The sequence below is a fragment of the Haliotis rubra genome, unplaced genomic scaffold, assembly GCF_003918875.1.
Source record: "Haliotis rubra isolate DU_JTF1 unplaced genomic scaffold, ASM391887v1 Scf317, whole genome shotgun sequence".
In the NCBI taxonomy this organism is placed as follows: domain Eukaryota; kingdom Metazoa; phylum Mollusca; class Gastropoda; order Lepetellida; family Haliotidae; genus Haliotis; species Haliotis rubra.
Genome location: NW_025766988.1, coordinates 336,912 through 352,158, shown reverse-complemented (window position 1 = coordinate 352,158; position 15,247 = coordinate 336,912). Strand labels below are relative to the sequence as shown.

Sequence of the window (15,247 nt, the reverse complement as noted above, 5' to 3'; positions counted from 1 at the left end):
TCCACATTATGAAAAATACCAAGGCCATTGATCTTATTCCACAAAGAGAAATACTGTAAGATAACAGGTGCATTATGTTTTTCCTGATAGAGATAAAATGCCCAAAATAATTGATAATGAGGTGGAGAGAGTTAAAAATAACCTTGTCATTTAATTAGTTCATTTTTCAAAGGACTTTCATATAGTGTGACAATATATACCTTGATGCAAGTTCTTTGTTACAAGACCCTGTGGTCTGGTTTAAAGTTCAGGTTGTGTAAAATTTTCACAAAACAATCTTCTATGCACTTATAATTAGGCCAGACCAATTTTATTTCTTGTTTTACGGATCCGCCGGTTGTATTTTTTTCAAGAATAAGAAAAAAATACTTTTCCTCGCTCAAAAAATAAAATCCTCCTGTTGTTTATTATTGGCCAAAAATGTAAACTTTCAAAAAAAAATTGGGGGATTGTTTTTTGCCCCATGTACACATCATAAATTGCCCCCAAAAATTCTTTTATTATTTAAAAGGAATATTACTTTGACTGGTGATTTATATATTTTATTTTTTTCTCTCCTGCCTTTAGGTTTTCTGAGGACAAAAATCGGTAAATTAAGAACTAAAATTCGTCTGGCCTTATTTATATTATTTGGAGTGAGTTAAGTTTTACACCTCTTTTAGCAATATTCCAGCAGTATCACAGCAGGGGACACCAGAAATGGGCTTCACATATTGTACCCATGTGGGGAATCGAACCCAGGGCTTCAGTGAGACGAGAGGATGCTTTAACCATTAGGCTACCCTACCACCCCATACTATTTGGAAAGTTAATACCAGTAGATTGAACATGTACACTTTCTGTACTCATTATCTTATTTTTGTCATCAAATGGGATTTTCAGGCCAAAAAGGATCGGCCTTAATTATTTGTTGTATTCAGTGATCAGATGAATTTTTAAACGCAAATAGAAGAGGTTCCATCTACATATCTTCAATAGTAGGACCTAATATAAACAGTTAATGGCTCACATCAGTCCAAAATGTATTGGTTCATGTAGATAAGAAACCCCACTGTGTTGCTAATAAACATCTTATAATAAATAGCTCGAATGAACATACAGGAAAGATCTTGGTTGAAAAAATGAGAGTTTGGTTTTACGCTGCTTTGAGCAATAGTCCAGCAATATCATGGCGGGGGACACCAGAAATGGGTTTCACACATTGTACCCATGTGGGTAATCGAACCCGGGTTGTCGGCATGAGTGAGTGAACGCTTAACCACTATGCTACCCTACCGCCCCGGTTGAAATAGTGAGGTGGGTGTATTCATCTTTGAACAGCATTCCAGTTATATCACAGCCTGTCCGCTTAATGTGGGAGAAAAGCCCAAAGCAATGCAGGACTCTCATGTTTACCACAAACCCACAAGCAAGGGTATTGTGTGATAAACCTAGAAATCTAATCTGGGCGAACCACATTGAACCCACACCAAAGGGTTTCTGTCACACCCAAGGGAGGCAACTAAGTACAGTTAAGTGTAGCACTTCAGACCACAGGGCCATTCCTATTGATTGAAATAAAAACAAACCACTGATATTCATTTACTTACACATTTATTTGAACACGGGCATAGGCAATGTTTGACAATTTCCATGTATGTACCAAGATGGATTCAAGCAAGCCACGGACATCGTACTAACCATGCTAACAACGGACAGTAAACATCCAGAACTCAACAAATAACCAATAACACATTCATAATCTACACTTACAAATGACAATGGCTTTACAACTCAAAACTGAGAGTGATAATCCGGCCATAATAAATACTGTTTCATCCGAACAACAGATAGCAGGAACGGAGGGAGCAAAGATGGAATTGTATTCTTTCAACAAATCAAAAACCAATACTAATAGCTCCAAACAAAACTCATAAAATACCCCCTAAAGATGTTTCTTTTACTAATCATTAAAAGCCATTCGTAACTCTTTTGTATTGCTCCAGCACGGAATCAGAGTCTAGTTACGAGGTTAGACCTATCATTCATAAAGCAAGCTCGGGAAGCTTAAAGCAAGACCACTGGTGAAACATCACAGCAAATATTCAAACGAGTTTCAACAGGTGTGTGTGGATGATTGGTAGTAATTTATTATGGCCTAGTAATGGAACAAATACTACGAGCTAGTCCGGGCTGATCAAAGCTATACTGGTACCAAGAGAAGGAGAAAGAGAGAGCAAGACTGACGGATGGACAGGCAGACAGACTGACTGACAGACAGACAATATGAAGACTGGAAGCATGTTTTCTGTATTGGCATCACATGTCTAAAATAGATCGAAAGTTATCTTTAATTTTAACTAGTTTGAATCGGTTACAAAAATGAATAAGAAGTCATAATAATATTTAAGTTCTCCACACCATAGATATAAAGTGTATTGCATCAGACTCCAGAACAAACTTTTCATCAAGGTTACCGTATAATTATTTACTTCAATTTGAAATGTTTATGCTTATTTCTATGTTGGAAGAATTGGCATAATTTCTACAGATACTGTGGATAAGGGCAATTCTTTCAACACATATTCTGATAAAGATATAGTTTGAAATTAAGAAAACAGTAACTCAGCCCTAAATGTGAATTTACGAACTGAGAACCTTGGAGCAATACTTTCGTTATGTTCACATATGTTCAGAATATCTGCCACAAAGTTCAATCCCAATAATGACCACATTTCTTGATGACTATCTGTGACACATCACCATATATTTACTTTGAGCAAGTCAATGTAAATTCGAAGTATATTTAAATATATACTGACACAGTGGAAATCGGGAAATAGTTTTCAGTGAACTGACTAAAAACACAGTAGAGAGGCCTGAAACATGTTTGTATCCTCATTCCTGTTGTCATATCTGATCATAAGCTTCAAGTCACTTGTAACTTATCAATGAGTGAGTTTAGTTTTATGCCGCTTTATTCCAGCAATTTCACGGCTGGGGGCACCAGAAATGGGCTTAACACTTTGTATCCATGTGGGGTATCGACCCCAGGTCTTCGGCGTGACAAGCAAACGCTTAAACCACTGGGCTACCCCCCACTGCCCTGTTACTTATCAAGATGCAAGATCCATAAGTGTTTTCAAAATGTTCCAGGATACCAAATTCTGCACAAACCAAATATGTTGATAATACTAAAAGTATTGACTTACCAAACCTGTGCAGTATTTATTGTGTCTATATAAAGCTTAAAGACAACAGAAGCAAGCAATAATCTCCCTTAGTCTCGTGGATGGTAGTTACTTTAGCAAACCCAACTTCAGATGTTGCAAAATAGGCATCTACAGTATAATGAGCAAAACATAGGCTTAGTATAACATAACTGTTCCTGAGAGTGAGTGAGTTGGGTTTAAGAGTGCTGTTAACAGTATTCTTGTCACATCATGGTGTCATCCCAAAGTGATGCAGGTCACAGACGTTAACCACTTTGGTGCAAACAGGGATTCGAACCATGAGCATAGGTTTATGGCCTGCTCAAGGTATACACCTCAGATGACTGGGACACCTGGGACACACTGCTCCTATGAACATCACACTCTGGAAATTCTGCAGTTTTTTTGAGTAGTGATATCCAGTTTACCGTTCTCAAAATCTGGACTTATCTGGATTGATCTTTTTGAAAATATTTATGAATGGCGAGTTACGGTATAGGCGTATGTTGTATCTGTGATGCTAGTACAGAGAACACAGTTGAAAGAGAGATGAAGGCGAACAGAACTGAGAGATGAAGTAGCCCAAAGAATGACAATCCTAGCACTTTCAAACAATACTGAAACAATGCAGTACTTGGCTGAGAACCTAGAACAGGTATAGGATTCTATACCGTAACACCTCATGACAAATAGGAATTAGTTTGAAATTTCGAAAATCTCAAATTGTAAGTTTGAATTCATACACTCACTATGAAAACAACAACCAATATTCTAAAAAAAATGTTTGATTCAGAATGCTGAGATAAAGCCTACACGTCCCCCCAAAATCCTACCCGTCAAAAATATCTGTATGACTTTTGTATAAGGACTGTAAGCTGTGCTCGGACACAGAGATACAATATCCAGAAAGACGAAGCTTCGAAGTGATTGTTGGGACTGCTTCCCGCAGTTCACTCATGACAAGTGAATCAATGTCCAACATCATAAAATACCTAATATTTTTCATATGTACAATTTTACACCACGTTGCTCACACTATAGGCAAAACATATGTACAACTTGAAATACACGTGGGTAAGTATATACTGCTTCGTCATTGGACACGAGCAATCCCATAGGAAACCATATCAGTAGGTCCCAATGAGACTTGGCAATACGATACATACCCCATGTTACATACCTATGTATACTTATGTATATATGTATATCTGAGTTCTAGCATGCTAGTCAGCGATGCTATTTCATAATGGCGATCAATGGGTGTCTATAACATGAGAGATATGTTGTGTGAGGTAATTCAAGTCCTATTTAGTCTCCTCTCATGGGTGGTACCATCCAGCTACGTTTCGCTGTGACGTTGTTACAGTGAGAGTTGATCATTGGTGTCAGTTGTAACAGCACAATCAGGTCATCAGATTATTTCGGTAATACTAGACAACAAGTTACACTGAACAAGACAGGTGCTGTCTCTGATGTTGTAAGATCTTTCAGCCATCCTTCAAGGAGTTCTTTACAGCCATAATATTGTGCAGGATAGCTTAATGGAAGTCTATTTTAAGATTGCTGAAATAGAACCAATTTGAAAATAGTTTATCCAAAAGAACCATGTGATGACTTGAAACATTTCAAAACACAGAAGTGAAATTCCTGTTTTCGTATAGCTACACAATATGCCCTTTCTCTGGGATGAAGGACCACATTCTTGACAAGCACAGAATATCAACACCAATCAGTTTAGGGGAAACTGATACAATCAGCATTTCTGTTTCACTGACCCAAGGGAATCTGATCCAATCAGCATTTCTGTTACACTGACCCAAGGGAAACTGATCCAATCAGCACCTTCGTTACATCCACCCAAGGCACTTTCCCCTTCTCAAATAGCACTAATCCTCTCCGAGCCCCATGTCCAGGAACGACTGGGCACAGATGCAGCACATCTACTGATTTCAGCAAGCTTCAACAGCGGCATATTGTGATGGCATATCTCAGAGCGATGCTATGGTTATCCTATCAGGCTTGATGCTTGTCAAATCATCGGAAAATGATTGCCGTTCCCTCCTTGTGGCCATCCTAGCAAAGCTGTAAAGATCTGTCACTCAGTGAAAATTCAGCACGACTTGCAGAGCCCAAATACTGACCAATCAGAATTCAGCAAGGTAGAATCTTCTGCTTAGAGCATTAAACCATTTCCTACGTCAACTGTGACTGTAGCAGAACATCGTTCCATGATGAAAACATGCGTTCCTTCACTTTGAGCTGAAGAGAGCAGTCTTCACTGCTGGTTAGCCTTTTCTTTCATGCAAGCAATTATGATTGCTCCCCACTGTGGATTCTACGTTGGTAGTAACTCAAATTCATCGTTTACATGCACCATGGGTACGTGCAAATCGTCTATAACAGGTGTTGTATTGTAATCACATAGTCCACACGCCTTCAAGCGCCATTCCCAGTCCATCTTCTGAACAGCAAACAAAGACTCCGCTTCGTGGTGGTGTCTCATTAACAGGAACTCCTGCAAATGTCCAGAATTTAAAGATCATAACAGAACTGCTATCAAAGCTAATGTGATATTACAAATATTAATGAAAACGTATTGAATAGTAAGCATTAATAGAAATAACAACTCTTCTTATGTCAAAGCAGATATTTCTGAGAATATATTTTTCTCATTGTTACAGTGTTAAAAGCCAGGCTTTCCATGCTGTTCACAACAGTTTCACAACAGATTTTGCATAATATTTCGAGTTTCATGCTTAACAGATAGTTACACCCAAAGTATGCTCAACATATAGCGTATATATAGGTGTGCACATGTAATGAAAATGTATTCATATATTCAAAGCATCGCGTGAATAAAACATGTTACAATGAGTGTATAATACAATCTATCAGTGCTGAAGTACTTGCGTTTTACAGATGAGAACTTGACCTCTTACCTTTATCTTGTCATACTTGTCCCCGACATCTTGAATCCAGGAAATAAACTGCCTGCCATTGTACCTGGACCTCACGTGCTTATCTTCGGCCTGAAATACAAGGGGCAAACACACTGATCATTGGGAGCAATTATCTAGGGCTTGATGTGGTAAGTGAGTGAATTGAGTTTTATGCCGTTTTTAAGCAATATTCTAGAAATATTATGGCGGTGATGTGATAAGCATCATCTTAAACTGAAATATTTAACAGCATGTATCGTGATGCTGCCCCTGCAAAGACTGAAATTCGACAATTTTTTTTACACACTATCAATCAATCAAAACTATTCCGTACAAAGGCCATCGGGCCCATATACATACAATTTCATACATTATAATACAATTTGCATATATGTGTACAGGTAATCTGAACATACGATACAGGTTAATATGGATAAAGTAGATAACGATATGATATGATAATACAAAAGTATAGTATGGTATTTAATACTATCATTCTTGTAATAGCTTACATCTTCGTTCATAAGAATGCATTATATATAGGCTGAGCATTTTCAAATTATGTACGTTCTTTGTCATAAGTAGTTTCTTAAAGTTATGCATATTCGTTTTGAAATCACTTGGTAAATATTTACGACGTAAGTCATCATATCTAGGACAAATGAAAGTAAAATGGTATTCGTATTTTTCAGGGTTTAATCAGCTTTTGAATTCTCTATACAAAACATAACGTGTGCTATTGTCAAGATCGGATCTCCAGTTTTGTTTTAAAACATCCACTAAACGCGTTTTAAAGATTCTGATAAAACTTACACTAACCAATGTACAAACAGTTTGTGCATCTCAATCCCTCCACCAGGGTCTGTCAGTGCATTTTAATCATTTCCACATTTAGGACATTTACAAGGACCCATTAAGACAATGCATCATTTCAAACTGTGTTCAGCATGCTAAGAAATACAGATTCTTAGGTATCCTTCCTTCTCCAGACCACCCCCAATTGGTGTTCTGAACAATGCTCTGTTCGTTTAATGTTGGTTATCAGTAGTGGTGTCACGATACACCAATCTCACGATACGATACGTATCACGATTTTAAGGTCACGATACGATACGTATCGCGATACATAACTTTCGCGCCTTTTCATAGCATTACCTTACCGGCAACGTACGCGCTCGCTGATTGGTCCATCAAAATAGTCTAGCCAATCACAAAAGCTGTTAGTTTCCAACCTATTTTTTAAGTAAAGCTAGCTACATCTATTTATCGGAGCGGTCTCGTATAATTTTACTATCAAGACTTTGAAGGAGATGGATATAGCATAAAAATTTGAATCGATAAAGTTTTAAAATAGGAATCGATACACGCAAGCATGTATTGCGTATCGTATCGTCAGTAAAAATGTATCGATGCATCGATAAATTCGCGTATAGCGACACCCCTAGTTATCAGTATATCATACCACTATGGGATAACTCATGTGACTATTAACCTTCTAGCGCCTCACAGGCAGCTTGGGTTATCTGGGGTAACAATAATCAGATTGTGATTTCAGCGCCATTGAGCATGGTATGGTGGAAATAAGGCGCTATACAAATCCATTATGATTATTGTTATCATTATTATTACACCAACCTGTTCCAACTCCTGCATGTTGTAGATTTCTTCATCCTTGAGAATGGTACACACTGAGAGAGGCAGACTCTGATTGGCTAATGCCCTGGCTGCCCTCCCATGCTCCCTCAGAATCTCCTGCTCTATAGACAGCATCAGCTTTTCCTGGATAAACAAGACATTCAATTATTCAGTGACAATTCTAATATCAGTGAGGTCCCTATAGCTACCAAAATGTGAGACTAATGAATATTGACATCGGCTGTATCACTGACCCAAATTTATCTCGAGGTATCAATAATTGCACTATGATAATCTTAGCTGTATTTTCACTTTATGCAAGCCCCAGAATTGTTGCTGTAAGTATTCGTACCTTCAATTCCTTTATACAATATCTGTTGAAATATTCAAGATTATTTCACTTATATCATGAAGTGCATTCTCATACACCAGTCCTCAGTGATGCCCATTTAATAGTGCAAGCCTTTGAATCAGAGTTGAACATCAGAGGCGAGGTGCAATTGGGTTTAACATCGTGCTTGAGAATATTTCGATCATATGACAACATGCATGCGTGTGTATGTGCAGCTGCTTGTACTAGCCCAGACTGAAGCTGGTTTTATAGTGCTAACCCACTGAGATACCATGCTGCAGTGAAGCATGAATACCCCACTCAGTCACATTATACCGACTCCGAGCCGACCAGTCCTTGTACCCATTAATGCCGAGCGCAGGGCAGGGACCAACAAGTACCATATTTTAACGTCTTTTGGTTTGATGCGGTCGGGGGATTGAACCCGTGACCTTCTGCTCTCCGGGCGGACGCTCTAACCACTACACTACGGAGGCGGTTAATTTGAACATCAGAACCCCACTTGGACGCATAATACTGACTTGCAATAAAAAACAGTACATGTCTCACAACCCAGAGCCAGGCAGGGAAACAACAAGTACCATCTCCTTCAACATAATGCAGCCAAGTCATTGAACCATAGACCTACATTTTCAGGCCTATGTTATAGCACTATAATTTATAAGTTCATATACTTCAATCTCAATATTGATAGTAAGACTGGCCAGCCCAGTGAGTAGGCTGCCTCTAGCAGGCTACTGACCCTCTCGATGAGGTGCTGCAGTCGGAGGTTGTACCGAGCCTTCTCCTGCTCCTGGAACAGTTCCCGCATGGGTCCCTCCACAGACTGAGGGGGAGACAACTGCAACACAAACACAGGAATATAATCAGCTGACTGCATACAAAACTACTATCACTTAACAAGGGGAGGCAACATCAAAGAAATAATTTAGTCAGCCCCTAACGTAAACATAATAGTACTCATCTGGAGCAGATAACTCGGACTCAAACAAAGCACTTAGCTGCTTTGTAAACAATGTCATTACTTCAATCATCTCATTTGTTTGTGCCCTGTTTAGTGCCTCACTCAGCAACATTCCAGCTAAAGGGCGGTGTTCTGTAAGTAAAGTCTGGACAATAGAGTGAGTAACATCAAGAGCATCCATCTACTGGGATACGATGGCATGTGTCAACCAAGTCAGCGAGCCTGAAAACCCGATCCCCTTAGTCGCCTCTTCCGACAAGCATAGGTTGTTACAGACCAACTCTGACCCGCATCTTCACGAGTACTACCACTAAACAAGATGTTTTGTTCAGCATTACATGTTATTGTGATAAAGTGTGATACATAATCAAAATTTTGATTCGGTTGCATTGAGATTCCTGGAAATCTAAAAATGTAATTTTTAGAGTAAAATTGATATTTTATACTTATCCTGACTCATGCTCTTTTGCTTGTCTTCTTCTTCTTGCGAACATAGTGGAACACTTGTATCTCCTTATTTGAAGCTCCCTTCAAAATAAAATCACTAATTGGTACTCACCACGAGTTGCTCCCCTTTGTCTCCCCTGGCGGGAAAAGGTGTCGCCACCCTCTGGCCATGTGCTCCACTCTCTCCTGATTTAGCGAGCCCAACACTTGAATTTACAGGGAAATCCAAAGTGTTATGTGGGGAGGATGGGAGGGCTAACCTCATGAGTCAGGATAAGTATAAAATATCAATTTTACTCTAAAAATTACATATTTTTCCTTATCCTGACTCATGCTCTTTTGCTTGTAGCATCCTACGGAACGGAGGTGGGTAACAGAATACTTTGGATTTATAATTAGTGATTTTGTATAGATATACTGTAATATCCCCTACGGGAACTTCATGAAGCCTTAGATTTAGGATGTTTCCTGTATAAAGAAAACCATAGGTTATATAAAGCCATTAAAGGGGAATTACATTATGAATATATTGAACAATACATATAAATTATATATATATATATATAGGTGACTCTGATAGAGGCACTGAAATTGACTATATCCAAGTATATGCTTAAGGTAGAATACTTAAGCTGAACATATATACATAGCCCTAAAACTCCTTAGAGTTATAAGCTAGATGAGTATGTATAAAATACATATTAATCTTGTGAGGCTAATATTTTAACGCTTCACGAGGGACTGTCAGTTGCTGAGCGAGGACCAGTGGTCGAAATGGTGAATGCCAGAGACATCTTCTGTAGTGATGTCTCTTAGGTAGTGATTAGCAAATACCATGTTAGATTTCCAATAGCATCCTTCCATAATCGTGTTCAAGGAACAGTTACCGTGTAGGGCGAGGGTAGAGGCCAGTGCCCTGATCTCATGTGGATTTGATGCTGTTGGTGGGTCCAAGCCTGCTGCCTTGTAGGCAACGGAGAATGACAGTCCTTATCCAAATAGATATTGTGGTCCGTGACACTTCTGTTTGATTCGTAGGCTGATAATGGGATGAATAAGCGTTTGAGAAATCTTCTCCTTGTTTTGGATCGTAAGTAAATAAACTTTTTGGCTCTTACCGGACACAGTGATAGGTCTTGTGTATCTTGTGATCCGAGAATAGAGGATAGCGCCCGGATGTGGAATAATCTGTCTGGTTGACCTGGCAGTTGATTCTTTGCAATGAAATCCCATCTTAATCCGAGGTGCGCTGTGTTATGATTGTCATCAAACTGTATCCTCTCGTAATCCAGAGCGTGAATTTCAGACATTCTTGCTGCTGTGGCTAGCGATATAGCAGAAACAATGTTTTCTGTGAGAGAAATTCAAAGTTTAATCGATTCAAGGGTTCATAGACCTCACTTTCGTGAGGTGTTGTAACACTACATTCAGATCCCAAGCTGGGAAGTGGAACTTCCGCTTTGGTCCTCCAATCGGAAGCTCGTGAAGTAAGGCCAGTAACTCTGGAGATCTTGTCAATTTGACACCCGTTCTCATGGTGATTACAGAGCTAAAAGCCGCAAGATATGTTGATATCGTTGAACCTTTTAAATGTTTGTTTTGGCGAGGTAACACAAATAGTCTGCCACTTGAGGTTGTGAAGCCTCTCTTGCTGTAAACCCTTTCTTTGTTGCATAATTTTGAAACTGTGCCACTTGTCGTCGTACAAGTTACTGAGTTGAGTAACGTAAAGGCAAGCGTGACTGCTTTTGCCGCCCTGGCAGAATATCCTCTCTTGTTTAAACACATTTGTATACAGTCCATACGTGTAGTTGGAACATTGCTGGGTTTCCGTGCACTTGTTTGGTGTGAGGATGAATTAACAGGTTTGGCGCTTGGGTAGCTCCAGTGTTGGTTGACCGATTTCTTGAATTAGTATGGGAAACCACGCTCTGGCCGGCCAGTAGAGGCTGACCAAAGTGAGTTGTAGGCTCTGTGTTTGTCTGATTTTCTGTAATACTTGAGGTATTATTGCTGGCGGCGAAAGCTTGGCGACGCATTGAGGCCTTCCCATGATAGACTTAAGCGTCCGTTGCCCAAGCTTGGGGATCTGGGACTGGTGACACTTAATGTCGGTAGCTGATTGTTGAATCGGCGTGGCGATAATAGGTCTATTAGCGGCTCCTAATTGCTTGATTATCTGTGCAAAATTTCCCGGTTGATCATCCACTCTGTCGGTGATGGTAGATGAGGCCGAGAGAGAGCGTCTGCTAGTATATTTCTGGCTCGGGAATGTGCACTGCTCTGACATGTAGATTTAGATCTTGTATTAAATCGAACAGTTGAAAGCTTAGGTTCAAAAGGTTCATCGATCTCGTTGAGCCTTGCTTGTTTATGTAGAACGCCACTGTCGAATTGTCTGTATGGATCATTAGGCGCATTTTGTAGAAATGTGCTCCAATGTAGAATGGCGTTGATTACAGCTTTCATTTCTAGACTGTTTATATGGAGTTTGCATTCTTGCTGATTCCATAACCCTGATATCGTGTGGTTGGTGAGATGAGCTCCCCAACCTTGGAGTGACGCGATCTACATACAGATGGGTTTTGTATTCCTGCTCTGCTAAACAAATCCCTTCGCAGACATTCGATTTCTTGGTCCACCATAGTAGATGTGGTCTGAGATGTTTTGGTAGACTGAATGGTTGTACATCGCTTGAGATGTGCGTTGATGAGGACCTGTAGGGGACGTAACTGTAATCTGCCTGTGACAGTCATGTCTTGGGCTGATGTGAGAAGACCTAGTAGGCTCTGCCATTGTCGCGAAAGTGGTAACGGAGAGAGTAGAGCTGGTGGAATGGTCTGTTGTATCTTGAGCCAACGGTCTTCTGGTACCATAATACGGTTGCGATTTGTGATGAATCGAATACCTAGGAACTGTAGGTCTTGGCGATGGTACTAGGTCCGACTTAGCGTAAGTTTACTAACCAACCTAGTTGTGTTAGTAGCTTTATGATGTAATTTAACTGTAGTTTGAGACGCAGTGGATCTTGATCTACTTGTATCCCGTCGTCGAGGTAAAACGCGCCGCGTAGCCCTTGTGACGATGTAGAAATTTGATGTCGGTTTTCGTTATCCTCGTGAATAGCCAGGGGCTGATGATATTCGAATGGGGAGTACTTTCCACTGGTAATGTAGCCCTTCTAGAGTAAATCGTAGGTATTTCCTGGAATCGGGATGAATGGGGATGTGCAAGTAGGCATCCTGTAGATCTATGCTGCCCATGTAGTCCATAGGGACGAATCATCTGGCGTAACTGAGGTAAATGTATCATGCGAAACTTCGGTGGTTTGCGTAGATAGTTCTTGTTGAAAAAGCTCATGTTGTAGATGAGTCTGTATTTCTCCGTGGAGTTTTTCTTGGGAACTAGGAAAACTGGGGAGTAGAAACCTGGTTCGACATTTGCTTGATCTATTACTTCTATGGCCTGTTTGGATAGGAGTGATGAGACAGCCTCTTTTATCTTTGGTAGTTGTTGCTTTGTAAATCGAACTTGGGGGTTTGATTGTCAGCGGAGGCTTGTCCTGTAGAGGGATATCTAAATCCGTGTTGAATAATGTTGGAGGCGTAAGGATCTTGCAGTATTCCCCCAGTTTTCCCAGTGTAGTTGGAGGCGTCCACCCACTTGAGCTGGTTGTACTGGAACGGCTGGGGGTGGAAGACTCCAGTCGTTCCGAACCTGTGTTTCAGCGTCTATAATTCGCGGGAACCTCTGGGTGTCCTGCCTCTTCCTGATCCCCTCTATAGTTGCCATATGGGCTTAACGAAAAGAATCTTTACCTCTAGAGCTGGCTATCTTCCTGTCTCTTGCTCTTTGTAGGCCCGTGAACTTAGATCTGCCTGAGTATCTTTGTGAAGTCTGACGAATGACGCTGGCTAGTGTGTCCATCGATCTAATCATAAGGACTTCCCTGGAATCCTTAGAGACTTCCTTGGCGACCTTGTCGATTTCTCCGTCAAAGATGGATGTTTGTCGACCACGGGGCTGTATAAAGTGGGGCTGTAAAGTTCTCCCCAATTACAGGAGGCGAGGAGGCCTTGACGACGAGCTAAGGTCAGTGCTGCTGAAACAGATGTAAGATGATCCGTTAAAACTGCTGATCTTTCTTTTGCATAAGTAAGGCAGAATAAATCATTCTATCATCTTCCGTCGTGGAATCCCGAATCTAGTAATAAGAGTCTCATTGATCGTCCCTAGATCTATTTAACCCAAAGAACATACGTCTCGTCATGGTTTCTATATGAGCCAACTTGCGATCATCCATCTTGTAAATCTTGTTCTTTACATCGCTGATGATCTTATAGTTCTCATCGATGTCCTGGGGCCTTGTAGAAGGAGTCCATGTTATCGCGTGGAGAACTTCTTGGCTTGAAAGTTGGGTAGATGTGGTATCTGAACTTTAGTAGCTTTCTGGAAAGCTGCATCTAGATTCTGTGGCACTGCAATCGGTCGATCGGGGTAGAGTGATTGCATCTGGATCATCTTCCTTCATCAAATACGTCTGAGCTGTATTGCCACTTTTAGATGGTGATGTGAGATCTAGGTTATTGACCATCCAATACCGTGATTCTGCATCAGAAAATATGATTCCTCCATCATCCTCAAAACCATCATCATTAATAAATTGTAGATGCTCTTGGGACTGCGTGTAGCTGTCTGTATATCTGATGAGGTTTGTGGCGATCTAGTTGACTTGGCGCCGCTCTATGTGGAGATCTGATGGGTGATCGACCTGGTGATGAACGGAGTGGAGATCGCCTATGGGATGATCTTCGGAGACTTGTGAGGTGAATGTTGATAGCTTCGCGAAGCTCTTCGGCAGTCCCTCGATGTTCTTCTAGGACGATGAAGATCTGGAATCATATGTCCTTCGCGAATGCCTCGCGAAGCTTCATTTAAGCGTCGGTCCGGGGATCGATGATATGACCTTCGCGAAGGCTTCCGTGATGTCTGATGGTCTGAGTCCATATCTAGAGATGAAATCGAAGATGGTGATGATCTCCCCGCCGCGAAGGCCTTAGCGAAGAGCTGTACATCTAGGTCGCCGTCCAAGGTGGTGCGGGACTTCCTTGGCGAAGGTGACATCGCCTTGGCTGCTACGCTGACGGGGGTGCCTCTGGGGTGCTGTCTCACGTTGGAGCCTTCGAAGGCGTTCGGACCCTGCTTGCGCAGTTTGTAGTGGTCCTCCATGATGTTCATAATCTGCCGCATCATGTCTTCTGGGATGATCTGTGGCGAAGTCGTCGGCGTCTTTTCTCGCGATGGGGTTCACATCAATGACGCCTGGACGTCGGTGTAGAGGCATCAGGCTGCATGGAGATCTCTGCAGAAGTCACAGTCGCTGACACCGGTCGCTTCTTCTGCCGTAAGTCGGGGATGATTATCGGCTGATCATCGTAGAGGCCCAACTCTGCTGCTGGAACGATCTCGGCTGAGAAAGTTCTTGCTGTCTTCGTAGATTTCCCTTTGGAAGTCTGCGCTGCCCTGGGTGTCCTCAATCTGCGTTGAGACGCACGATGAGAGCCCTCTTAGACTTAGTCTGCAATGACGGGATGTCTGGGGAGGCCGGTCGTTTCTTCGAGGTAACGGACTGCGTCCCACGTTCCTCTGCCGCAGGGGTCTCTAGCAGAACACCAGACGGGAGAGGGTCGATCGCTAGCAGCTGACTGGAAGGAATATC

The 15,247-nt window shown here is 41.2% G+C and overlaps 1 protein-coding gene across 2 annotated transcripts in view; it reads right to left on the bottom strand.

The window, feature by feature from the left end:
* Positions 1 to 1,576: 1,576 nt before the first annotated feature.
* The window catches only part of LOC124283474 (ankyrin repeat domain-containing protein 11-like), a 46,468-nt gene continuing 32,797 nt past the window's right edge, over positions 1,577 to 15,247 (bottom strand). For both annotated transcript variants that reach the window (XM_046719536.1, XM_046719534.1), the window contains exons 11-14: positions 8,860 to 8,958; positions 7,766 to 7,909; positions 6,131 to 6,220; positions 1,577 to 5,706 (exon numbers count right to left, since the gene is read on the bottom strand). In XM_046719536.1, coding sequence (XP_046575492.1) covers positions 5,527 to 5,706; positions 6,131 to 6,220; positions 7,766 to 7,909; positions 8,860 to 8,958 — 513 coding nt within the window. In that variant the 3' untranslated portion in view covers positions 1,577 to 5,526. The remainder of the gene's footprint in view (positions 5,707 to 6,130; positions 6,221 to 7,765; positions 7,910 to 8,859; positions 8,959 to 15,247) is intronic.